The 25,747-nt window shown below is 41.4% G+C and overlaps 1 protein-coding gene across 12 annotated transcripts in view; it reads right to left on the reverse strand.

Annotated features, from left to right (window-relative positions):
- Positions 1 to 256: 256 nt before the first annotated feature.
- The window catches only part of Pde11 (Phosphodiesterase 11), a 73,462-nt gene continuing 47,971 nt past the window's right edge, over positions 257 to 25,747 (reverse strand). For 4 of the 12 annotated variants that reach the window (XM_020945099.2, XM_086830435.1, XM_086830433.1 and 1 more), the window contains 15 exons: positions 12,747 to 13,239; positions 11,558 to 11,704; positions 10,391 to 10,820; positions 9,712 to 9,851; positions 8,378 to 8,528; positions 5,926 to 6,081; positions 5,048 to 5,569; positions 4,758 to 4,934; positions 3,736 to 3,822; positions 3,509 to 3,676; positions 3,327 to 3,436; positions 3,079 to 3,267; positions 2,796 to 3,012; positions 2,649 to 2,732; positions 257 to 2,584 (listed from right to left, as the gene is read on the reverse strand). In XM_020945099.2, coding sequence (XP_020800758.2) covers positions 1,448 to 2,584; positions 2,649 to 2,732; positions 2,796 to 3,012; positions 3,079 to 3,267; positions 3,327 to 3,436; positions 3,509 to 3,676; positions 3,736 to 3,822; positions 4,758 to 4,934; positions 5,048 to 5,569; positions 5,926 to 6,081; positions 8,378 to 8,528; positions 9,712 to 9,851; positions 10,391 to 10,820; positions 11,558 to 11,704; positions 12,747 to 13,239 — 4,208 coding nt within the window. In that variant the 3' untranslated portion in view covers positions 257 to 1,447. Of the gene's footprint in view, positions 2,585 to 2,648; positions 2,733 to 2,795; positions 3,013 to 3,078; positions 3,268 to 3,326; positions 3,437 to 3,508; positions 3,677 to 3,735; positions 3,823 to 4,757; positions 4,935 to 5,047; positions 5,570 to 5,925; positions 6,082 to 8,377; positions 8,529 to 9,711; positions 9,852 to 10,390; positions 10,821 to 11,557; positions 11,705 to 12,746; positions 13,240 to 15,938; positions 16,464 to 25,747 lie in introns of all 12 variants that reach the window. The other 8 variants (XM_086830429.1, XM_086830430.1, XM_086830431.1 and 5 more) reach the window with 4 other exon arrangements.

Here is a 25,747-nt window from a genome sequence, read left to right on the forward strand (position 1 = left end):
AACCTTTGCTGCGTTATGATCCCCTGGCACATGAAACCAGAAATTGATAAAATTATTTCGAGCACTCGATCCAAACGGTGAGGAATTTTAAACTTGCTATGTTTCTAATATTATACAAAAGAAGTATGGAAGCTATTTTACAAAAATATAAAAAATGTCATAAATTGTAAAAGTAATTCTATACATATAATATAAATTTGATTTACTTGTCAAGAACTTTTGCACTTACTATAAAATAATAGAATACAACTTCTAATTTGGATATTTTTTGTTGCTTTATTTAGTTTTGCCTTTTTTGCGAACGTGGTCCATTTACAGCAAATATTTTGTGTATTTTAGATAGGTTCTCCTCTATAGAATATAATGCCGACAATAAATAACAAAACTCACAAAGTACAATTTAATCTAAAAGACGGATTATTATATGCATTGTATATTATTATATATATTTAGTACGGTATCCGACGAATACATGTACGAGCACACAGAACGTTAGACGTGCTGCTGATCTGCGCCCCGGGATAGTTCCCAACGATGCCCTGAATGTGTGTCCATACATCAGGCCAGCCCAGGAGGCCATCGAGTACACATATATATTTTGGATACGAATACGCTTCTTACTATCGCATAAACATTATTATTACAAATATTTAAATTCGAAAAGAGCGCCGGGAGGGGAAGTTTTAAAGAGCTTAGTGTTTTGTTTTGGGGTGTATTAAGGTTGTTGTAATTACTATGATCTAGGTTCGCGATCGGTTTCGACTTCGATTTCGGTTAAACATCATCACTAAGCGGTTGGTTAATGCTATTAAAGTTAGACTTTTGGTACCCATAGAGATAATTCAACTAACGAATAAAGTTAAACAGTGTGTGCTATACTCGTACTCCCGTCACATATGCATACTTTCCATCCTTGCAATACTTTTTATCCTTGCTGTGATCCTTTCGAAGACAAACGACACGACTCTGCCATTTTTTTGGTACAATTCTTTCCCTTCTACCTGCTTAAATAACTAGAGAATTTGACTTCTTTGCTTTATCATTTATCATTTATGATTTAAGACTAAAATACAATACAGACACACACAGATCAAGGATGTATGTACGAATTACGATTTACGATTTACATAACGTTTATAGGAATCTTTCTATTTAGTTTTAGTTGTAGGCTATCAACTTATGGTATGTGTTTTCCCATTGTTCGATAGATACTGTTGCTCCAAGTGAATGTTTTTATATACAAGATGAGAGTGTGTGAGTGGATAGAACTATATGTACATATATTGAAGATATGCTGATGTGGTCCTGGTCTAAGAACTGTTTTTCAATAACTTTCGGAGCTTTGAAAACATTTTCTCAGATCAGCAGCTGCCCAAAAACATGCCTTGATATTATCTATTGTAATTGCATATGTCTCTGGGCTCACAGATCAGATTTTGGGATGCATCTATTTGTCGGCCGCCAGTGCCGTGGCCGCGGCCCCATTACTATTGGTCTCCGAGTGACGACGCGCCAGCAAATGATGGTGATGATGATGATGGTGGTGGTGCTGATGCTGGTGCTGGTAACCGCCCCCAAAGGACAACCCATTCTGACCACCTCCTCCGTTGGCAAAGGTCGGCATTCCATCGAGATTTCCAATTTTGCCCACAATTTTTGGTATCCTATCACTGTCCGTCGCCAGCAGAGGCGTGGCCAGGCTGATTAGCCCGCTGCCGCCTATGCTGGCGCTGCCAATTCCGATCCCCATTCCGATCCCATGATTTTGATTCGAGTGATGATGATGATGATGCGAGTGGCTGTGGCTGTGGCTGTGGCTGTGACTATGACTATGCTGATGCTGATGGTGGTTGATCACGGGCGTGCTCTTGCAAAGGATGCCACCAGACGCGGCGGTTCCATTCTTATGGTCCATCTCCAGTTCCTGGGCGCCCCTCAGAGAGCTGGTCTTCCTCACCTGCAGGCCGCTCCGCGAGTGGTCGCAGCTCTTGCACCGCTGCTTTTGGCCCTGACTTAGAGCCGAGGCCGTATTGGAAGTCTGTCGCTGCAGGGCATTCACCACCAGCTTGGCCTGCAGCGTCTTCGAGGGCGACACTGGAGTGCTATCGTCCTCGCCAGTGGGCGGCGGCGTGGACAGCCTGCTGGAGGCGGTGGAGGATGAGCAGCTGGAGGAAGGTGAGGAGCTGCAAATGGAGGCCACCTCGTGTCCGTTCTGCTGCTGCTCCGCATCATCATCAACATCATCACGCTCACTGGACTGGGTGCTGGTGAAATGAGAAGCGACGGCAATGTTGTTATTAGTGGAGCTGCTGCTGTGGGCCAAGTTGCCGTTGCCATTTACGCTTGCTTGCTCAGCATCCTCGGGAGCCTCCACTTCCGGCGCTCCGGCCACATTATCGTCACTCGTCATGGCCCTGCAGTCACCGTTCGATATCACAATTTGCTGCTGCTGCTGCTGCTGCGGCTGTTCTTGTTCCTGACTAGTTTTGGTTTTCACAACATCGGCCAAGTCGATCCAATGGCCACGATTATCGCGCACGCCTTCGACAAGCGGCTCCAGCTTGTCCGAGAGAGTGGCAAAGGCCTGACATGATGACAAGAAAGCATTATTAATTATACTTTCCACAGGTAATACTCGAAAAACTCACCTCATAGATGGGCAAGCAAATGGAGTCGATGAAATTCACTTGCATCATCGGCAGCTCATCCTCCTTTTCGCGGTTCATGATATCCTTTTTAAATATAAACATAAATATTAATTAAGCTAAATAATATGGGAACAGCCACGAACTCACAATAGGAGTTATGTTGAGCTCCTGCTTCTCCATGTCGCCCTGCTCGAAGAACTCGGAGCTGACCAGGTCGGCCACCCGCTTCTCGATCTCCCACGGCTTCGTGATGGCCGACAAATCACAGACAGTCATGCTCATGGCCCGCAGCAAGGCACGCGGCTCCTCGGCCACCCAATGGCTCACCGGCTGCTGGACGCTCTCAAGGAAGGGACCTCGTTTCCTGCAGAAAAATATATTTCGCAAATTATATAATTTTATTTCAGAAAAGAAATGTTATAAAACCCACTTGAAGTACACCGCCAAGTCGGTGGACAAGATGGCATCTTCCAGTACCCTGATGACCCGACAATAGTCATCGGAGGATAGATTGGCCAGTATCTGGTTGCCGGGACTATTCAAGATCATCAGGCACTGATCGAAGTGATGATGCTCCATGGTAGAGGTGGAGTAAAGCTGCGCCAAGGGCGATGAGGCTCTACAAAATTATATGTTTATTAAGTTTATCATTTCATTTATTTAAATATTGCAACTCACTTAATTTGGAAGGAGTTGTTGGTCCCTCGATGGTCGAGATCATGGCAGAGGCAGCCTATTATCAGCGCCAGGCATTCAATTTCCCCAAAGATCTTCCACCATTGCGTGGTCTAGTTAATAAATATGACACAGATATTATAAATATATAATTCTTGGAGTTGAAATTAATAAGTAATACCTACCGTGAGAATGGCAAACATCATTTGGGCCACGTTGAAGGCGTGTCGCCAGTTGTGGTAGGTGACATTGCGATAGTTCTTCTTGACACTCAGTAGCCAGCGGCACAGGACTTCGTAGTCAATGTGAAAGCGTTCCACAAAGTCCAGATCCAGGAACATACGCAGGCACGCCTGGAGTAATTATTTCAATATATTAATTTATAATTATTTATTTAACCAAGCATTTGTACCTTAAGTGTATCATCGTCTTCGAAATGGATGTCATCGAACTTAAAGTCGTGCAAACGGAAGTGGACAGCCGAAGGTACTCGTAGACGCTAAAAATGAAGATGGGGATTTATTAGTAAATTCATTTTAAATATTTACTCAAAAGACTTTGTAAATTAGAATGGTTTTTCTTCTAAAAATCACTTATAAACCACCTCTTAACAAAAAACCCGCACGTGTTCCAAGTCAAAACTTTTCCAAATGGATTAAAAATTATAAAAAAGAGGGAAAGAAAAATCCCTCAACTGGACCTTCATCTGTTTGCTGTCAGCGAATGTTAATGGCGTTAAATTAGCCACCAAAGCTGAGAAGTTTATCAACAATTTCTGACGGAAAAAAGGGTTTATTTGCCACAGCCTCCGGATGCATAATCGCGTGTCTCGGTCTCGGTCTCGGTCTCGGTCTCCCTTTTCTGAAGCAAAGCCTAGTGCGGCATAATTTTAATTAAAATTAATAACCCAACATCTTTGTTTGGCTGACAGCCCGACAGGCGGTCATAATTTTCCCAGCATAATTACAGAGTGAGTGTCCGGCGCCGGAGAACAGGGAACTTGTCCGAGTCCCACGATTCCCCTACGTTCTCCAAGCAGAAAAGTTTCCTTTTTTGTCATACTTTTGTGCGAACAAACTAATTACAACTGTCAACACGTTGGCCTTGCAGGAGGGAGGGGACTGGGGACTGGGGACTGGGGACTGGGGTTAGTTTAAGGGCTGACAGCTTGTTGCTGCTGCTGTTTCTGCTACTGTCACACAGAAGTAGTGCGGGAATAAAGAGCATGAGGCCGGGGCAGACAATGCAACAGGGAAGTCCAAGTGGACGTGGCAGCTGGAGTGCGGCTCCTCCGCCAGGACACATTAATTTATGGCAGACAACCTCTTGGCCTCTGGCAAATTAAGTGAGTGCAAATAAAATTAAGCATTTCACTGGCCTCCTCCGAAGCAAACGGCACCCGGGAGGGCAATTTAATCTGGAAAGGGGACTCACCCGCAGCCGGTGTGCCTCGTCCATGGTGGCGGATGCGTGGTAACTGAGCACCTCCAGGGTGACGCTCTGCTTGGCCATCGCCACGATGGCCTTCTCGTACATGTGCGTGTTGTGAATGCCCATTCCGCAGAAGATGGCGAATGCCTCCACAAAGTTCTCGTCGTTCTTCGTAAAGTCCTACGGGAAACAGATACAAAATTTACTTTAAAATATGTGGACAATTATTTAGTAAAATTATTACAGAGACCATCGAGTGGAATGTGGTGTTGTTGTTTACTTTGAGTACATACCAACTCGTTGAACTTGTTGATCAGCTGGATGACTCCGATAATCTGTCCCAGGGAGTTCTTGATGGCCATGCACAGGATGGAGCGGTGCTTGAAGCAGGAGCTCTCGTCCACACTCGCGTCGAAGCGATCGTCCTCGTAGGCATTGGGAACATTCACCGTCTCGCCCGTGGTGGCCACGTGGCCAGTGATGCCGATGTTTATGGGAAACCGGGACTCGTACGGACTCGTCCTGGAGGTGGCCTCCTCCTCACTCAGGTCGTTCGCCTCGAAGTCAAAGACCCGCGAGAAGCTGCCCTTGTCCGCCTCGTGGACCAGCAGGATCTGGACGCGCTGGCACTGGATGAGACTCTGCATGTGGGTGAGGATGCGGAAGACCATGTGCTCGATGGTACTCTGCTCCTCGAAGATCATGCGGGCCAGGTCGAGGAGGACCTGGTTCCGCTTGATTTCCAGTTGAGATTTCTCATACAGCTGCGCGTTCCGCAGTCCAATGCCGCAGAACTGCAGATACGAGGCAAAGACCTGGGGGTGGCAGAGACACAGATGGGACAGAAGAGACGGAAAGGAGGAGAGGATTAGCATTTCATAATAGAGAGCTGGAAAAATGCCACAAAATTATGACATACACCGCACACATGTGTGCCGGGGGGATAATCCCTGATGGCATTTTGCCTGACATTCTGCTAAGCCTTCTTAACAAGAGAAAGACTCTCCTTCCCCTTTGTTGAATAATGAATGCAATTTGCCAAAGGCCGATGCTGCTTCTGCCGCTGCAGCTATATTCGGAACAAAAGAATCCAACCAGCCACGTCATGCGATGCGATGCGATCCCTTCCCCTGCCCAAGCTCCGAGCTCCAGCTCCCCCTCTTCCACTCACCTTTTCATCGATTTCGGAGAAGCACTCGCCATTCATTTTGTTGATGACCTGCGCCACGCCAATCACATCCCCGGACGAGTCCTTGATGGGCATGCACAGCAGGGCCTTCGTCCGATAGCCGGTCAACGAATCAATTTCACAATTGAAGCGCTCATCCTGGGGGGAAATCACAGGGGAAAATTAAATTAATTCGTGCTCGGTTTCGGTTTCGTGGGTTCAACGATGAGTGATTGATTAAGGAAATGTAATTATCTGCCTAAATAACCGCAATCTGCCAAAAGAGACGGTTCATTTCTTTATAATATTCTACAGAAATTGTTTATTATTATGGCCCTTAACCCTTACAGGGACTGATAAATTGTATAAATATAAATACATACATATATCTAAAAGCACCTTTTTTACCCTAGCAGGGTACCATAACCTTAAGAAGAAATCATTTCCGAATTGAAATTAATGCATTTTTGGTTTAGTTATTGATATTTTAAGATTCACTTTTCTCAAAAATTATCATTAAAAAATTTATTTAAATATTTAAATTTGAGGGAATTCCATTTCAGTCAGAAGCTAAAAACGCCGTGAAGGAATAATTTCTGACCCTATAAATCATATATATTCTTGATCAGCATTAAAAACTGAATCGATCTAGCTATGTCCGACAAAAAATTAATTTTTTCAAAATTTTGAAAATTTGATAAGGGGTTACATCGTTAAAATTGTCAAAAATTTACAAAAAAATGTCTTTTTTTAATTGCAAATTTAGTATGCAGATTTATTAACCGAAGAAAAATAATCATTGGAACACTTTCTGAATTGAAATTAATGCATTTTTGGCTAAGTTATGAGATTTTTAAGCATTGATTTTTCGAATAAATTGTCATATAAAACTATCGGTAAATATTTATAAAAAGAATGTGAATATCTTATGTTTAGTTATTATCAATTTTAATTACAATGCTATTGAATTTAATTCCAAACGGCAACGGTTTACATTTTATTTCAGGCATTTATAATCCCAAAATATAACGTATACGCAATGGTGTAAATATACCCTTTCAGGGTACCTTAATTTTAGTCCGAAGGTTTTAACATTGTGAAAGAGTCATTTCCGACCCTAGAAATCATATATGTTCTTGATCAGCAAAATCGATCTATCCATCTCCGGGAGAAAAAATCACGTTATCCATTTTTTCAAACTTTGATAATAGTTGTATTACAGTTAGTGGCACTATAAAATAGTAAACAAACTATATTCCAAGCCCATTCAAGTGACATATATTTAGGCTAATATTAACCAAGGTTATCTGCTCTTCTCTCCCTCGCAGATAATTATTTACAAAGAAAACTTCTTTCTTTTCCCCAGTTCTATTTTAGTCACAGAATTGGCACACATTCCTCCCTCGGACCCAAAACCCAACCCATCTTTTCTTTTCTTTTCTTTGGGTGGGCAAGTTATCAGTTAGCTTAACAGATGCCTCCCGAGATCTGTGGTGTTTGGCCAGCTACTTAGCCAAGTCAAAAGTCCACTGGGATCAACCGAAAGATATGCACTCGAGCGTAACTGAGTGTCTAACCATAATGCGACTCATTCGCACCACGAATCGGGGGCTATAGCTCGGAGTTATCTTGAGTTGGTCCCGCTGTCTGGTACCGGCAAGTGTCAAATTGGAGGCCTTGATTAATTGTGCCAACAATCAGGAGATCTGCGACTGAGAGCGATCTGTCTGTGCGTCACGTATTTGTCGGGGGTTTATCTAAATCTAGAGTCATCAGGGCTTAGTATTTCTAGGGAAAAAACTTTATCACTGAGGAAAAAGAGGGGTAACACTTAAACGTTATAACTATGTTTTATAAAAAGACTAACTACTGTAAAGTAAAAAGCCATGTACTATATTTCTCCTAACTAAATACGTAAAGTCTTAAGAAATTGCAATTTTCTTCTCTCTGCAATTCGCAAGTCGTAGAAATTGTTATCGTTAACCAAAAAGCTTAAAGACATGCCAGAAAATAAAAAAAACAGAAGCAGAAGCAGAGGAAATAAAAGCATTGGTACTCCACCATATCTTGGTGATATAACATGGCTAACATGGCCTTGTCTTGGCGCAAGATTAATTACGCTCCAATTGGCAGACAGGCCGAAAGGAAAACTGCCGAAAAAATGCTGCGTGTGTGTGTGTGTGTTAGTGTGGGGAAAATGTGAAAAGTGCTGCTGATGCTGCTTCTGTTCCGAGTTCACTGAGCAATATTGAAAACTTAAGAGCAGCAGCCGCACACACATCGCCATAAATCTTGCAATCGAATGAAAAGCCCTCCCATTTCCACCCTGCCACTATATATATCTCTCTCCCGTGTATATATCTCCAACTCCCCCGACTGAGGTTGATTTATGACCCAGTTGGCATTCAAATTTGTCAAATTTCCCAAAGATACTACAACTGCTGCTAGTACTGACCTGGTAAGCATCTGGTATGTTGACGGGCTCCCCGCTCTCCGCCACATGGCCGGCGATGCCGGTGCCCCAGGCCACCCGGACCTCCTCCTGCTGCTCCATCTCCTCCACGGTACTCCGGGGGCACACGTCGAACAGCTTCGAGACGAGGCATCTGCAATGGGGATGGACAGATGGAAAGCGAGAAGGGAATGAGAGCGGAGTCCAAAGTTGAAAATTATAAATTGTGTTGCACAGGCGGCAACTATCGTCTATTGTCATCCGACACAATGCAAACTTTTTCTGCTCTTCACTGAGGGAAAGCCATGGTATCTATGTTTAAGTGTTATGAAAATTATCCAAGTTCTAGCAAATCAATATAGATAAATTAATATAAAATTATACATTAACATTACTTTATCTTGCTTCTAAAATATAGTATTCCTTTCCTTTGGCTTTTTCAATTACCATCTAAGCTCAATTCATTGATTTCTCAGTGTCTTGGCACCATTTCCTGACCATTTTTTGCTCAGACTTTAAGAGTTTCTAGCAAATAGTATGCATTTGGCATTTGGCGAGTGCGAATGCGAGTGCGTGTGCAGACAATTGCAATTAGCGTTGGCAGCAGAATGGCGTCATACGATGCATACGAAATGGCTGACATGCCAACCCTCCAGGTTCCATTCCGGGGTTATGGCATTTATGAAGGAGCCAGTGCATCCTCATCTACGCAGTGTGTCCTCATAAAATCCCAAAAATAAATGCCATAAAAATGTTGCCAAGACAAAGTTGAAGCCGGGAGGAGCGCATTCACAATGTCCACGAAAATGCAGCTAAATGAAGTCATCAACAAATTGTTGAAAACAGTCCACGAACAGCAGCAACTTGCCTGATTGCTATACATATATATGTGCATTGGAGCCAAGCTTACATTAAGAACAAAGGTCCATTTTGGACTGACTGATTCTGACTGATTTATGATAAATGCATCTGCATTATGATTCTATTTATAAACTAAAAAGGACTAAAGGAGAGTCTTGACTTTTCTTAAAAGAATATCTAGCATTAATATACATAATGAATTTTTATATATAAATAGAACTTTTCAAAGATATCTATTTTTTGGCTAAAACTTTTATTTATTAAATTACTTTATGGTTCTTTTTTGCCTTTGCAGAAAACCCAGTTAACAAAATTGCCTAACTAAAAATGCAAAGCATCACAAGATACACAACGAAATTTCATTTAACAAATTCCCAAGCACTTAGCATTATCAAGATAGCTCTTCAAAGGCCATAAAGATAACTCATGACTCTCCATAACAAAAAAAACGGGCCTTTTTTTATTTTCCAACTTACTTTTTGAGTCCATCGGGGCCATTGCAGCGTCCTTGGACCAGGAAGAGGGAGCCGCGATCCGCATTCAGCAGGATGGACACATTCTGGAGGATCTTGTGGCACAAGGTGCGCACCTCGAGCTCATTGCAAATATCCTTTACCTGTAAGAGACGATAAACAGCGTTCAATTATTTACCCGACTGATAAGCATTTTTTGCAATTTTCTGCAACTAAGTAGAGGAAAACACTACACACTACCGGACTACATATGAATGACGTCTTTCGAGTGTGTATTGTTTGCCCGATAGCAACGTCAATGAGGTGCCGACACCAAAACCAACAAATATAGGGCTAACAAACGGAGAAACACGTTTGCGGAACTCAATAAATAGATTGAGATTCGCGGTAGAAATCGATTTGATAACTAATTGTAAGGTCTTTCAAGGGAAATTGTACTCATTTCTATAACTAACTTGATTGTTAACTGTAGCCATATATAAATAATATGTAAGCCAAACAACTAAACAACTATACTACAACATTGTTCTAAATACATTGAGAAAAGGTTTAAGTAAAGATATTTGAAAATCTGATGAACATCCTTGAATCCTTCAACTTCTTTGATATTCAAGTTAAATTAAATACATCTTAAGTTTAAAAAATCCTTTCCTTAGCCAGTTCTGTTACCCCTTTTACCCACCAGTTCGAAAATCAGCTCCTTCTCGTCCAGCTGCTTTAGCTCGTTCCGCGATAATCGCTGCGGTCGCTGGTGACAATGATAATATTGATATTGATGGCCGTTGCCAGCCGCCGAGCATGCTGCTCCTCCGCTGCTGCTGCTGCCACCCACTCCGGGTGCAGTGGCTCCTCCTGTGCCGCCGCTTGAGCTGCCCACCGCCCCGCCCGCCTGGAGGTGACTGTGCTGCTGATGGTGGAGGTGCTGCGGATGGTGGTACTGATACTGTCCGGCCACGACGCCGCCCACATTCTGGAGATTGCCACAGCTTCCGCCCACGCCACCATTGTCCATCGGCGACAGTCCGATGCTCAGGAAGGTTGGTGTTCCGTCGATGGTGTTCACTATGGGCTTCAGCAGGCCACCTCGCTCGAACTCGTGAGCGGAGATTTTTCTAGAAATTACAAAACAAATTACAGAAGAACAATTTAAAATAAATTTGAGTTAAATGTGAGGTCCAAGCGTAAACTTCAATGATATACAAGCTTCGGCGTGCCCTTTGTGGTTTAAATTTCGAAATATTACGTATACGCACTGGTGTAATTATACCCTTTTAGGGTACCACAATTCTAGTCAGAAGCTTGTAACATAGTAAAGGAATCATTTCCGACCCTATAAATCTATTATATTATCTATTATATTCTTGATCAGCATAAAAAGCTGAATCAATTAAGCTATGATCGGCGGAATTTTTTTTTTCAGAATTTTGAAAACTTTATAAGATTTAAAAATTATTTGAATTTATTAAAATGTAAAATTGAGTATACAGATTTATTACCCTGATAAAAACTAACATGGGAAAGCTTTCCGGATTAAAATTAATGATTTTTTGGCTTAGTTATGGGATATTTGGTATATCCCCTTTTCCCATATTGCAAATCAAAATATTACAAATTGTAAACTGTTATGAAATTTAAGTAAGATTAATTCTGTACTCTTCGTGCTTTTTTTTTAAATGTATAATTAATGTATACATGCTTAACAGTAATTATCTTACAGAAAACAGAACCAAAACCTAATTTACTTTGCAGCTGCAGTTAATCTCCAACTTGTCTATAAACTATGTATGTAGTCTAATTATGTCCGACATCTATCGGGATTAAGACCATTGATATTCGATTGGGTACTTACCGCACAGGTGTGGTGGCTCCGGAACCGCCCCGCGAGGAGCTCGTCTGTCCATTGGGATGCGTGGGCGAGGTGCTGCTGACCACATCGTTGCCCGCGGAGGTGGCATGCGAGACCAGCCAGGCGTCCACCGTCTGCCTTGTGGCTTTTCTGTGGAAAAACGATGGAAGGGGGCAATGAATGCCAATGCAGCTGCTGACTGATGAGATTCGGATTCGCGCATTAAAGTCTTATTAAAAAACGCAAAAAATAAGAGAGGCAAATGAGCACGCGCTCCGTCTCTATGTGCGTATGTGCCGCATAAAATGGTATAATAAAATGCCAGCTCATAAATATTCAGGGGCTGACGCCTCGTCCTCGGCCAGCATGTGTCCTTATGGACACGCGCTTGTGGCATAAAACCCCAGCTCCCTAGAAATCACAGCTCACAACTCTTTGGGAGAATCGAGAGTCGATAGTCGTGGTAGCTAAAGATTAGGCTTAAATTCTCTGATACCCTTTTAAAACTTGTTCTTGGGTTTAACTATATTCTTTTAGATTTTGCTAAGCTTCTATATTCCGAGCAATTAAAGTAATTAAATAAAAAGTGCTGTTAAATCCATATGCAAATATATTTATTAAGCAACAAAAAGCCTCTTCAGCTGGCCAAAACTAAAAAAAACTTGCTCTCTAAGGACATACTACGAACAGAGGCTATTCGTATAACGCTTTAGGACATGCGGCATATTCTTATGCAAAGTACACACAAACACACACACACAAGAGAAGGCTGATGGCCTGGTTTAATGACCGCCCCGCAGGACGAAGGACGAAGGGCAGGACCAGGCCCATGGGCCTGCTCGACCATGAAAATAAAGCCCAATTTATGCTTTTAGTTGTTAGTGATTTTTATTATGTGTCATAGACAACCGCCCCTCTGTAGCCTCTGACCCCGCTCGGCCTGCTCGATGTCCTGCTGCGGCAAAGGCAATTTCCGGTTTATAGCGGAAACGAGCTGTCCCAGGCCCAGGGCCAAGTCCGAAGCCCCCAGCCCCTCCAGCCCCCCTAAGGCCACATTATACATATGTCCGGGTTAGACGACTGACGACAATGCAGTTTCAAATTTAAGAATTGATCCGTTCGATGGGTAAAATAGATTATTCGATCGATATGCTGAATAGATTTCCCCAGTTTTTGCTGGTCTCCTACTCACCTTATAAAATAATCCTGTACAAATTCCTGATTCTCGTCCAGCCAGGCCTCCATCCTCGCATGCTCCGGATCGTAGGGGCGGCTGTGCTGCGGCGAGGCTGGCTGGTGGTGATAGTGGTGGTGCTGGTACTGGTACTGGGACTGGTACTGGTGCATCTGCTGCTGCTGCAGCGGATATGCCGACTGCTGCTGCGGGAATAGCGCCTGCTGCTGGGCGCCAGTGGATGCGGCTGCTCCAGAGGATGGGGGAACCGATCCCTGCGATCCTGTGTGATTCAGCGGCTGGTAGTGGGCGGGTAGTGGCTGCTGGTGGGCAAGGGGCAGGGGGACACCGGTGTGACGGGTGGCCAGCAGCAGCGAGTGCTCACTGTATCCCCCGCCATAGCCCGGGCCCCCCTGCTCTGTGTTCATTCTGCTGGCGGCCGCCGCAGCCGCTGCCGCCTGGAACTGGAGCGGCGTCGACGCGGGCTCCTCGATGCTCCGCAGATGCAGGCCTGCAATGGGAGGAGAGTAATGGAAACATGAATACTTAATCCGCAATGTTCTGGAGTTTAAAATTTGTTATTCGTTATTTTATGGCGCCTCGTACACTTTAGAAAGAAGTGTAGCAGCTTGAGAAATATATAAGTTAAGCTTTCATTAAAATAAAATAGTATATATTGTATTTAAGAATTGTTAACAATATCTTATGTTGCAAGATATTATGTTAGCATATTCCTATCATATTCCCATATATAGTGTTGAGAATCCTTTTTTTCCGGGTGTGTAATTTGCTTGCGCTGCATGTGCTGACAGTTTTATGAGCGTTTCGCTCTTTTTTCCCCAACATTTGCATTGCAAATGGGTCATATCCTTTAAGAGTAAGTCACACTTGGAACGTGACGCCCCGTGGTATTATTTTTTCCTCATCGCTCTTTGCGCTCCTGCCGCTTTTCCGCTGTTTTCCTATTCAATTTCAAACAATTTCGAGTTCGCAAGCAAATCACATAAATTTGTTCAATTGCTTTTTCAGCTCATCAATTTCGGGCGTTGGATGTCGTTCGCTTTCGAACAATTAAGTGTCAAGGAGCGAGTTTTAAGGGAAGTGACACCAAGTGACACACAAGCTGCCTGGCATACGCGGCGTATACGTAATAAATAACACTGACTGCCGGGGGTCGGGGAGGCCCCCAAAAGTGTTTCAGTTAACATTAACCGGAAATATTGGCAATTTCCTTGAAATATTGACTCGGGGAGTGTGTGAAAATGTGTGTGTGTGCAGCACACACCCTAGTGTCTGGTGGTGTCTGTAATGGCAGCAGCATTGAGCGCCTGATTAAGTGCTAAAAATAGATATAAATACGACAACGAGTGTAAGTCGCTGATGAATGTCTCAAGGATACAAAAGGAGGTGGTCCTTCCTGCCCGCCTTCTTCCTCCCCCCCCCCACCCCTCGTCTGGCTTATTTATTCTCTGGAAAATATGATTTATGTGCTACTTTTGTAGCCCCGGACCCAGGGAAGCACACAAAAGAAATAAACAAACGACTGGTTCCTGTCACTTGACAATTCGACTTTCGGGTTAAGCTCGCCAACTCGCAACAAAAGCCAAGGATATTTGCTTAAATATATGTATATGCAAAGGAGTTTCTATTTTCAGGCAAATTAGATAGGGAAATATTTGCTGACTGACTGTGTTTTCGGAATATTTAAATGGAGAGTGACAATTCCTGATGGCAACACAAATTTTACTGATTAACTTTAATGAGGCAAGCACTTTTGTCTAAAAAGCTAACATTAAATGTGGTTTGGTTACTTTTAATATTATATTTCGCTTTACTTTCCTTCTTAAATTGGCTCTTAGATAAAGTCATTAACTTGATTAATTTGATTTTTGTTTCTATTAAAATTGTATAGAAATGTTATATAGTCGGCTGTTAGGAGGAATTGCCTTGGGGGAGCATTTCTTGCGATTCCCCGTTTAAAAATTCACTTTAGTATTAATTTCCAGCATTCGCCCTCACGAGGAATTTCCCTGAACAGACATAAATTTTCATGTTAAGCTGCTAAGAGGGAGCGCTCTTTCCACTGGTCTTTTCCTCTTAAGCTTGCCAATAAGTTGAAAGTTGGGCTACTTACAGCCCTGCGGTGGGGAATATCCTTTATATGCGGAATATATATGGTTGTGTGTTTGGGGAATTTAATCTTTTAAGCTGCATCTGCCTTGCACACATCCAACATGCAACATGCTAAAGCTGCTGCAAAAACACTCTCCTCCTTGTCATTCCCCTGGCATTCCTCTGGCCATTTCCTGCACTCGAAGTCAACTGGCAAGTCGACAGTGTGTCGCACACCCATCTCCTACACCTCATACACCTCCTACACCTTCCTGTTCTCCGACACTTTGCTGCGGTTTGATGCGTCAGCTTTATGTAAGACACTCATATGGGGGCCGCCCCAGAACCCAAACCCATTTCCCAAAATCCCATTCGGTCTGAGACTGAGTCAGGCGAGTGGCGAAACATTCTTATTCAGCATTTGCAACGGAATTTTACTTTACTTTTAGCAGGAAATCATAAAAGCAGCCAGCTTTGGCTTGGCATATGAAAACTATCTCAATACTCTGCTACAAGAATTCATTTAACAAGTTTAATTATTATTAATATTGAGGAAAGTGAGCTGGTAGTTTCTCCTGTCATGTATGTTTGTCTTGGACGAGGTAAAAAGTATTTTCAGAGTTATTAAAATATTATTTATTGCAAATTACCACATATAAAACGTAATATTACCCAATAAACCAATCTTAATAGAACTTGTGTAATTATCAACACCCTTATTGAGTGTATACCAGCTACACACACAACATGAACATGAGTTTCAATGGCATTGTGGCTGTTGTTGCTACTGAGTGCAGCCAAATGCAAATTGAAAGTTGGCCAAATGTGCGGAAAAAGAGACCAATATTGTTGTGTATATATATTATTTTCCTCTCTTATTTTTCGGATCGATTTCGAGAAGTTGCTGAGAGCCGGAAATCGGAAAAGGGCAGGGTAAATCTCTTGAGCTGTGTGGTTTTCCCGGTTCTTTGGTATTTTCTTTTCTTTTTGTTGACTGAAGTTTGAAGACAAAATATTTATGCAAATTTTCCAGGGAGCAAATGTGTGTCTAAACCCTTCTTCTTTTCTTTCCCAACACTGAGTTTCCATTTTTCTCACCTGTTGTTGCTGATGCTGCTGCGGGAATTATTTCCGAATGATGCTGTATTTGTGGACTGTGGCTGGGTGTTGTATTTGTTATTATTGGTTGTTGTTGTTGTTGCTGCTGCTGCTGATGTTGTTGTTGTTGTTGTTGCTTACTATTTTTATTCTTATTTTTGTAACGACAACCACGAAATCGACACATACTTGCCGCTTGGCCCATGGGGCCCGCCAGCAATGCAAATGTTAGACCCTCCGTTTTAATGAATTGAATCTTGTCAATTTTGAGCAATGCGGCCGCGTTACGTAAATTGTATTTCCTGCTGGCTGCTGTTCTTGAAGTTTTGGAATCAATTTTGTTGGTTTTCGAACTGCCGCCGAATGGCCGCAGGATGTCGTCGGCATAAGTGAATAATGCAGAATTCGTATAATTTGTACACTTTGCTCCCGAACACTCGCCGCGCTCGGTTTCACTTTCATAATAACTTATTTGCCTTTTAGTCAATTATTTAGGGGCTGGAATACTGCTGACAGGGGTAGTACCTGTTGTTGGTTTATTTGAAATTACATTTTCTGTGTGTGCGGTGGGTGTGTGTGCTCAGGGTTCACGTGTGTTGAAGAGGGAAAACTTTGCAGACGAGAAATTTCTTCGGGACAACTAAATATGTTTATTCCGGAGTGTAACTTGAGGGTTTCCTTAAAAATACTGCGGTTCATCTTTACAGTGAAGTCACTGAGACAGTGAACTTTGTATTATATAACTATGAAACTTTAACTTTACAGAATATTTAAGCAAATAGACATATAAATGTTACTGCACCCCCAAATTCTCTCATACAAAAAGTGAATGTTATAAGCCTTTTCGTGCAGATTAATCTCCCCGTAGCTCACATAATTTTCCTTAATCCAACTTTCCTAGTCAGTCTTTAAAGCTTCACGCTGACGATTGTTTTTCCCATGTGGGTTTCCCACACACACACACTGATAGAGAGAGGCAATTCAATTAACGCTTTTGGGGTCGCCAACAGTCAACTGCCCGAGACATCGAGGAGGTCGAGGGTGGAGGGGCAGGACAACAGACAGGCCGCCAATTGATAAACAAACAAGACTCCAAAATGTCGCTGGAAATTCGATGACAGAGAGAGCAAGTGGAGGAAATGGGGCGGAGAGACAGACATTGACGATACCTGCACACGTAGGCCATGGTAAAATGCCAGTTAAGTAAAATAAACATGGCCAAAAGCGACTCCCATCGCTGGAACGTCAACAGTGCTCAACAAAAGCCAAAGGCAAACAATTGCAGGACAAAAACGATGAAGAGGAGGCAGGAGGGGGAGGGCAAGGAGAGGAGAGAGATGCCCAAAAAGGACGATACTCGGAAAGGATTGTTGTGGCTTGTGGTCGAGCAGATTTCTATTGAGAGCAAGGTATTTACAAATTAATTGAAAAAGCTTTTTAAATAATTTGTTTATTTATGTTATGTAGTTTATACAATACAAAGGAATGCTGCAATATTTGTATTTATTCAAGGAAGCGGTACAAAATAAAATGTACTTTGATGAGTTATTGTTGCAAGCTTCTCAGCAGGATTTAAATCACTCAGGTTTAAAATGTTGAATAAATTCAATGTAGCTCCCTAATAATGATTGTAAATACTTTATTTTTACAACATACAATGTTTTATCAAATTATTAATTCACTAATTCAAAATTCCCCTTATTTCCTTAGAATTTCCATAAAAGTTGTTTCCAAAAATTTGTTGTCCTTTGGCCACCGATCCTCTCATAGTTTCTTCCCCCTCTCCGCTTTTCCCCTTAAACTTTTTAACAATTTTTCCTATTGAATCAGCAAGTGCAACTTGCTATCAACAAAAACAGATCCACGCCGATTTGGTTTCACTATCTCTGGGCGCACTTCCCTTTCATTTGACAGCTGTTGCACATCATGACAGCGATAGTTGGCAGCGGAAATGATTTAATTTCCGTTCTGCAACAATGAAAAAGCACCGCTCGCTGCGTTTGGCAGCAACATAGTGTATATACATATCTATACAAAGCTATATAAACTGAATGGTAGCGCGTAAAGTGAACTCAAGCGAGGTGAAGTGAAGGCTCTTTCAAAAAGGATTTCACAATCTGCAACTGAAACTGTATTTCTGGTTTTGTGTTTACAGAGAAGAAGGAACATAAATAATTCTTTTAGGTTGCAACTATAATCACAATTTCCCTACTCAACTGAACTTTTTTTTAAATTCTGTTGTAATTATTATTAATTCAGTATCTGATTTGGTATTGCTCATACGCACTGTTGTCTGGCCATTACCCATACGCACCGTTGTCATTACTCCTATCTCTGCTCTTTTCTCTCTCTCTGTCTCTCTCTCTCTCTCTCTCTCTCTCTGTTGTTTTGTTGCCATCCTTTTGCATTTCTATCTTTGTACACCTAGCAACTGGTAGCCAAAAAAGAGAGAGACAGAGGAGAGGGGCAAAAACTATTTTTATATATAGCAGAAAGTGCTCCTCTCGCGCAGACAGACATCGGTGGCTTACATTATGTCAATAGGATAGGTGAAAGGGGACAGGGCAGGGAGGAGGGTCAGTCTGGATAAGCAAACGATGTTCATTAATGGCACACGCCACACACACACTGATACAGAGGGAGAAAAATCAGTCACTATATACATATATATATACACAAGAAAACTAGTAAATAAATTCAAATTCAATAAGAAGGAGTTTTAGGTCAATTAATCTTTCTAAGAAATATATATACATTTTAGACATGATTAAAAGCTTGAATAAAACACTAGCATTAGCTTTCTGCGAGTGCACAATTTGTGCGAAAACTCAATTCGTTTTGCTTTGGTCTGCATTTGGCTGACACCGTTGATAGTGGCACAAAAGGCGGGCCAGATAACAGATAACAAAGCCATATACATGGCACACACAATATGCATGTAGCTGTGTGAGTGGGTGGCGAATGCAAACAAGGGGGCAGAATGGCGTAAGCCAAGGAAAAGCGGGAAAAACTGTCATTAGGCGGCGGCATTTGGCGCGTCATGAACTACTAGCCAGCGTCGATTAGGGCCGAAAGGACCAAGGACTCTGGCTATTTGCATTCTGGAAAATGCTCCGGCAATTGCCAGAGGCTTGGATCAATAACCTGTTGCTACCAAGGGAGCTATACTGTGTACATTTGTATATATACGATATATTTGTATATATAGAGGGCATCTCTCAAATATCATTCCCTTTTAGCATTTGCCTGTGAATTATGTTACGCCGCGAGAAAAGCCAGCCGCCAAACTTGTCCCACATAACGCGAAAAACAAAAGGTGATAAAAATACAGAGAGAAAGAGAGAGGCAGAGAGAGAGAGAGAGAGAGAGAGAGGGAGAGGAGAGGGAGGCCATTTAAATTAAATAAATAAATAAAACTCATTATCACATGTGGCTCGTGCATTCAATTATATTATCAACTTGGCAAATTAACTTGGCAGAAAGAGCACAAAAAGGAGGTTCAGTTGGTTTTTGAAAGGGCTAAAAGACAAGCCACAATTTTGATATAATAAATATATATTATCAAACAGAAACTCAGTTTTAAATCTCTTTAAATGTCAGGAACAACTAGCTAGCTATAAAGAGGGAAATTAAATAACTATTCCCTTTTATTATTGCCAGTTAATACATGTGAATATATATTGTAACTGTGGCAGGGTCAGAGGCAAAATTTATCCAAATGGCAGCCATAAACGATTCTCATTTGTCTGGCGGCCAAAAAGGCAAAACTCTGTGGAGCGAATATGGCGAAACATTAATATTAAACAACTCGTGGGATCAACTATTGCGCCGCAGCTAAACTTTAATAGTTTCCAACACAAAAGTATTATGGAAAATAGTTAAAAATGCGATAAAGAATAGCATTTAATTGGAAATAAACAAGCTTATGTTGCCTTAAGTAAATGACAAGCTTTAACAATTTTTGTTAAGAAAGGAAATCGATAATTTTAATTACATTTAAATCATTTTCATTAAAGTTTGGAAAAAGAATAATAACATAATAATACATTACTTATTATAATATTCATAAAGTTTTCTTTTATATTTTAAAATGCAAGTTTTCGCATAAAGTATAATTATGGTTTAAAGATAATGATATAGCAGACTTGTGGAATATATATACAACAATTCCTTAGCAATTGCTGCCGATCTTGCTAGCATTTTATATAATTTTTTAAGACCTCTTTCTCATTTTATTAATTCCAGCTTCTAGCTTTCGACTTTGCTAATGGCCTTAGCAAAATTAAACAAATTGCATGTGGCTTTAACGAACGAGAATGGCTTTAATTAAAGTCGACTTTTATGACTCGAATGCAAGTGCTATTTACTTTCGCGCCTCTCGCATTTTTATGGCTAAGCGTTGGGCATTAAAGACCACGAGGCGTATACGCAACTTTCCACGCGCAATCCTCTGGCGGGAAGAAGTTCGACTCCCCAACAGCGTATCGCATTTCCAATTTGAACGCATCCGCAGACACGAAAAGAAGACGGGAAAATGCTGGGAAAATGCTGTCAGCTACTTGAGTAAGATTTTCAATTTACTTTCACCAACAACGGACACCCTTTAGTCGCCGTCGCCGTCGCCGCTCCCCCTTCAGTTGGTTAGATGAAGAAATATTGAAATTGTAGAAGGCGAAAGGCGTCGCCGGTTAGTTCTTATCATAAATCTCGTTTGCCTCTTTGCGGCTAACTTATTACACATTTTTTCCACCCGGATTGTGTAACTTTTCTTAATAAAAAATATGACAATTTGTTAACAGACGAAGGAGAACCACTTCAAAGCTTGGCGCTTTCCAGGAATTTAATTTAATTTTCCGGCTACCGCCTGAGGAGTTGTTGTCTGGCAGGAAAGTGAGTGCACAGCCAGCTCACGCCTTGCCTGTCTTTCTTTATCAATTACCTGAAGTAACCTACGTGAGACGTTGGCTAAATATTTGCACGGGTCTTAATTTAATAGCCGAAAAGACCAGCCAGGACTTTTGTCTAAAAATAAATTATAAACAAACATTGTGTGTTGGCCTCTTTGCATCTGTATGACCTTTGGCCCTGCTCCTGCTCCTCCTCCTCCGTCCCATATGTTCCCCCGTTTGTTTGAGTTATCATTATGACATGCTCGAAATTACCAATGACAAACGTGCCCCGAATGGCCAAAAAGGCCACATCCCGGCTTATCCTATAAGCCAGTTATGCAGAGTGAAAAAATATCTGTCAGTCTTGGGGCTAATTTAATGAAACTAAGTATGATTTCATAGTTTCTAGTTGATAATTTCGAAGTAAAAATTGTTCTTATATAAAACACAATTATTAGGGTTGTCTCTCCAGAGTAAATATGAACTAGAACCTTCATTAATTTCCCACAGTGCAGTCCTCAATGAAGGTCAAATGTTCGGGGAAGCTGCTGCCCTGTGTTCTTTCCTCGGCTTGTGCTCTCCAATGTTATTGCGCTGATTGCGCTTGTCGTCGGAATGTTCGGTCGGTGGAGGATGCTCCTCCGCCGAATTCCCAGAGCCATGTCCGGTGGTCCAAACAACCAACATGGTGCAGCATGACTAAGCGGGTCGAAATTAGTTTGTTTGTTTGTCTATCGGAAGGGGCGGAGTCCAGCAAAGGTCCTGCTTCCTGCTTCCCATGCAGCAGCAAGTCAAAGGAAGCCAAGGCAAGAATTTAAATGCTCTGTTTGGGATTTTGATTAAACTATTTTCAGCTGCCACAAGCACAAATGACAGAGGAAATAAAGAGGCACGAAATCAAGTATACGCCATGGGGATTATCTGTGCTTGGGATTTGCTTTAGACTGGACTGAAACAGCCTTTGGAAATGTTTTATATCTTTTGCTTTTATTAATTTAAAATGCCCATAGTCTCTACAATTTTATGGCAAAAACAAACTAGGAAAACTTAATGTGTGTACTAGCTCATAAATCATTTAAAGAGCTCAACACTCCAAGTATCTTTATCTCTCGTATTGGAACCCCCCTGGGGCCGTATCTCCAGTCGCTTCCTTATGGAGCATTATCTTTGTTTTCTCCACTCGAGAGTTCCCCCTGCTGCAGAGCAAATATTTAATGCGAACGGGAATCATTAATTAAATATGACCTGACAATAAAAGAGTAGAATATAAACTCTATCAGATACGAAAGTGTGCGAACTGTGGGGAAATTATGAATGGGACACACCCACCCACCAAAAAATCAAATGGGCGGAAAACTCTGACGTACATTTCCTGTATTTCTGCTTCTTTTTTCCGGCGACAGTTAATTAGTCAAGTTGGTTGTTGGGAGCTAAGTAAACACTCTTCTTGCTGTCTTTCGGCTATTTTCGGTTTGTGGAAATTTACCAAACCTGCGGTTTTTTTCGGGTTCAATGAATGCTTTTGTTTGCTGGCTAAAATTAGATGCAAAAACAACAGAGAAAGAACCAAGACTGACCAACACGAAAATCTGGCTGCAGTTGTGTGACGTCAAAGGGGAAAGGACCAAGACCAAGACCAAGGAGCAACGATGCCAGCTCTCTCTCTCTCTAATTAAGACAAAATAGTTTTGCACGCCGCCTCCTAGAGCAAACCAAGGCCAGCAGATAAAGTGGAGGAGTCTTCTTCTGGCCAGCTGCATTCTGTTGGCTTTCTGCCTTCCGCTTTCCGCTTTCCGCTTTCTGCCTTCTGCTCTCAGCGCTTTTGGCCAGGCCAGAAACGTTGCATATTTTGAGGCGAGGAAACACAAGCGCACATGAGTGGATCCACCTGAAGGGGACTTGAAGGCAAGTGGTCTTAAAGCCGCCTTTAAGCCAAGTTGTTTCGAGCAATTAAACGAGACAGTAGCCACGTCCAGCAGCAATGCAACAACCAAACAGAACAGGAAACTTTGTTGGTTAACGCACTACAATATATTGGTCAAATAGTAACAACTGCTTATGTTGTTTTTACCAAATTGCAACATGTAACTGAGAAGTCTTAGGAACAGTATTGGTTTGAAAGAAACAAAGCTTTGATTTCACTAAGAAACTCCCTTAAATAAGCTATTAATATTAAGCTATAACAAAATAAATATAGCAAGCAACAATTTCCCTTTAAATTTTCATTCAACTGAATTGAATTTGCAACCCTTCCACAATAACCACACATGAAATTTCGAAAGGCAGAAAGATGGAAATTGAATTCCTGGCCGCGTCCTTTCCTTGGAAGTCGTATCCCTTTTCATTTCACAAATTATGGCATTTCAGGGCTGTCCATGAACTTTTCAGGAAACAAAAGAACTGGCAACAGTTCAAGTTAAATTATATTTTCAGGAATATACAAAAGAGTCAAGTTGTCTTCGGGGAAGCACTCTTTCACAAATAAATTCCATGAAATAGTGTGTTAACATGTTACATTTTTGGAGCACACAAAAAAGGATATGTTCACTAGAAGCTGTGTGAACTATAAAACCTTAAACAACTATTTAAAATTCATTTGTCTAATTAGTAAGTAATCAAATTCTACAAAACAAGATCAATCAAACAAAATTGAACTAAAAACCTAAAACCTTTACCAATAATAAGTGAAAAGCCGCAAACTTGCTGACAAGAACTGCAAAGTCTCCAGGGCACAGAGCAATGCGAACAGCTGTCGCAGCTTTTCCCCAACTAAATGCAAGTGTATTCCATGATTTTCCAGCAATCCAAGCGTTAAAATCAACAAAACAGTCAATGAACCCCTCTCACGCGTCAATGGGACCGAAAGACAACCAATGTAAAGCAAAAACAACAGCGAAAGAAACTAAACGTAAAAGTAAAACTGACTATCAGGAGTTGCCGCTTGATTATCGTGTCGCTTTCTGCCACTTTTTCAAACACTCATTTGCTCATTCATTCATTTGCTCATTCATTCACTCAGTCGCTTATTCATTCAGCGAGCTCCGAGACAATAACAAGAAAATAATATGTTTTCTAGCAATGGGGTATTGTTGCTGGTATATTTTCCTCTCTCTCGTTTTTATTGTTGCTGTTGCTGTTGCACTTATAATTGCCGGGGCAACAACTACAACAACAACAACAACAATTACAACAACTACAGTGCGACTGACGCCCAACTAAAGCAATTTCTGTGAATGACTCTTGGACTCTTTGGGTAACGCCTTCATAGTCAAGCGAGTCGCCAGCGAGGAGCCGTCATTATACCCTGGAAGTGGAAGTGGAGGGTATCGGCCATTCTCTGGCAGAAGTTTGTAGAAGAACAATATTAACAATACGAAAAATACAAATTAATGATTAATATCCACATCTTCTATAAAAACAGTCGAGAAGGAAAGCAACAATGCTCCTATCTTTTGTAAACAATTACTAAAAGTTCAAGATCACAATTTATAATTCAATAAAAATAAATAAGAAATAAAGCCTTGTTAAAATGAGTATTAATATCTTCTTATCCAATCATCATTTCTAGTTCCCCTTTTTTTTGGGGGGGGGGATTTCTCTGGGGGCTGCTTTCGTGCCCGTCCCCCAATTGCATTTTTCCTTTTTTTTTTCGAAGATGAGTGTGCCTGAGTGTGTGTGTGTGAGAGACGGGGTGTGTAGTGTGAGCTTGGCTGGGTGCAGTTCAATTAACCGGCTGATTGCACACACACTTACGACTCGCAGCGCTCAACTCCCACACTTTTCCGCTTTTCCAGAGAGCGTAATCAACTCCGCCTAGAACGCGGCGTGCAGAGGTTTGAGTTTTAATTAATCTGTCAAATTAATTGCATATTTTTAGCCTTTTCAGCCGTTTATACAATCCACAATGCCCTTCGAATACAGAACATTTTTCCAAATAAGAAAATCAATCGGGCGAAAATAATTTCCAATTATGAAAAGCATTCTCAATAAAACAAATATCCAAATAACGTTCGCTGTCAATTTTGAACGGGCGAATTAATAACATATTAAATTATACATATTAAAATGTGTCGGTGGCGTATACGCAATATGTCTGATGCATCTCAAAATGTAATTAATTTGTTTATAGAAAATATGGAAAAGGTTTATAATAATTTTATGAAAATGTTGTTATTTTAAGCTAGTCCCTTAAGTTCTTTATTTTTAGTCTAGATAAAACTTAAAGCTAAACTACTTCCACATGGTTTCGACTCACTGAAACCTAAGCAGATTTCAAGCAATTTTCTTTAGGAAATTCCCAATGATTTCTCCTTGACCGCCACTGGCCCCACCTTGATGCCACGACGACGAGTGTACTCCTTGGCCATCGACGCGTGCAATCAACCCAAGCAAAACCCAAGAACCAAGAACCTAGAACCAAGAAGCAAGAACCTCAAGGCACATGCCAGGAGTCATTAAAGGTTGAAGGCACCTTCGGTGCAACCGAGGTAAAATCTGTCAATAAAAATCTGTCAGAAACAATACGCAAAATAATGGAAATACTAATTAGGCGAGTATGAAATATTACTCATGACTTGTGACAAGTTGTTTTGTTGCCCCAGAAGAAACGTTTGAATATATAACACAGAAAAATCATTGAAACTTGACGTCAATATCAATCAGAAAGGGTATAAAAATCATGCTACATAAATTGAATTCGGCAATTAGCAATATGCGAAAAATGATCATCGCGGCGACGTGTGAAAATCTAATCATCACTCACACGATCATCTCTCACATTTAAGCCGTTTTAAAGTGCCACATTTGGGATACATTTATTGTAAAAAAGGAGAAATATATAGAGACACAGCTTATACAATTTATCTAAACTGCTGCTAAGTAATTAATTTTATAAATGGAAATTTTGTTGGACGTTTGCCA

This window comes from Drosophila serrata, unplaced genomic scaffold (genome assembly GCF_035046125.1).
Source record: "Drosophila serrata isolate PLE 108 unplaced genomic scaffold, ASM3504612v1 contig_240, whole genome shotgun sequence".
In the NCBI taxonomy this organism is placed as follows: Eukaryota; Metazoa; Arthropoda; class Insecta; order Diptera; family Drosophilidae; genus Drosophila; species Drosophila serrata.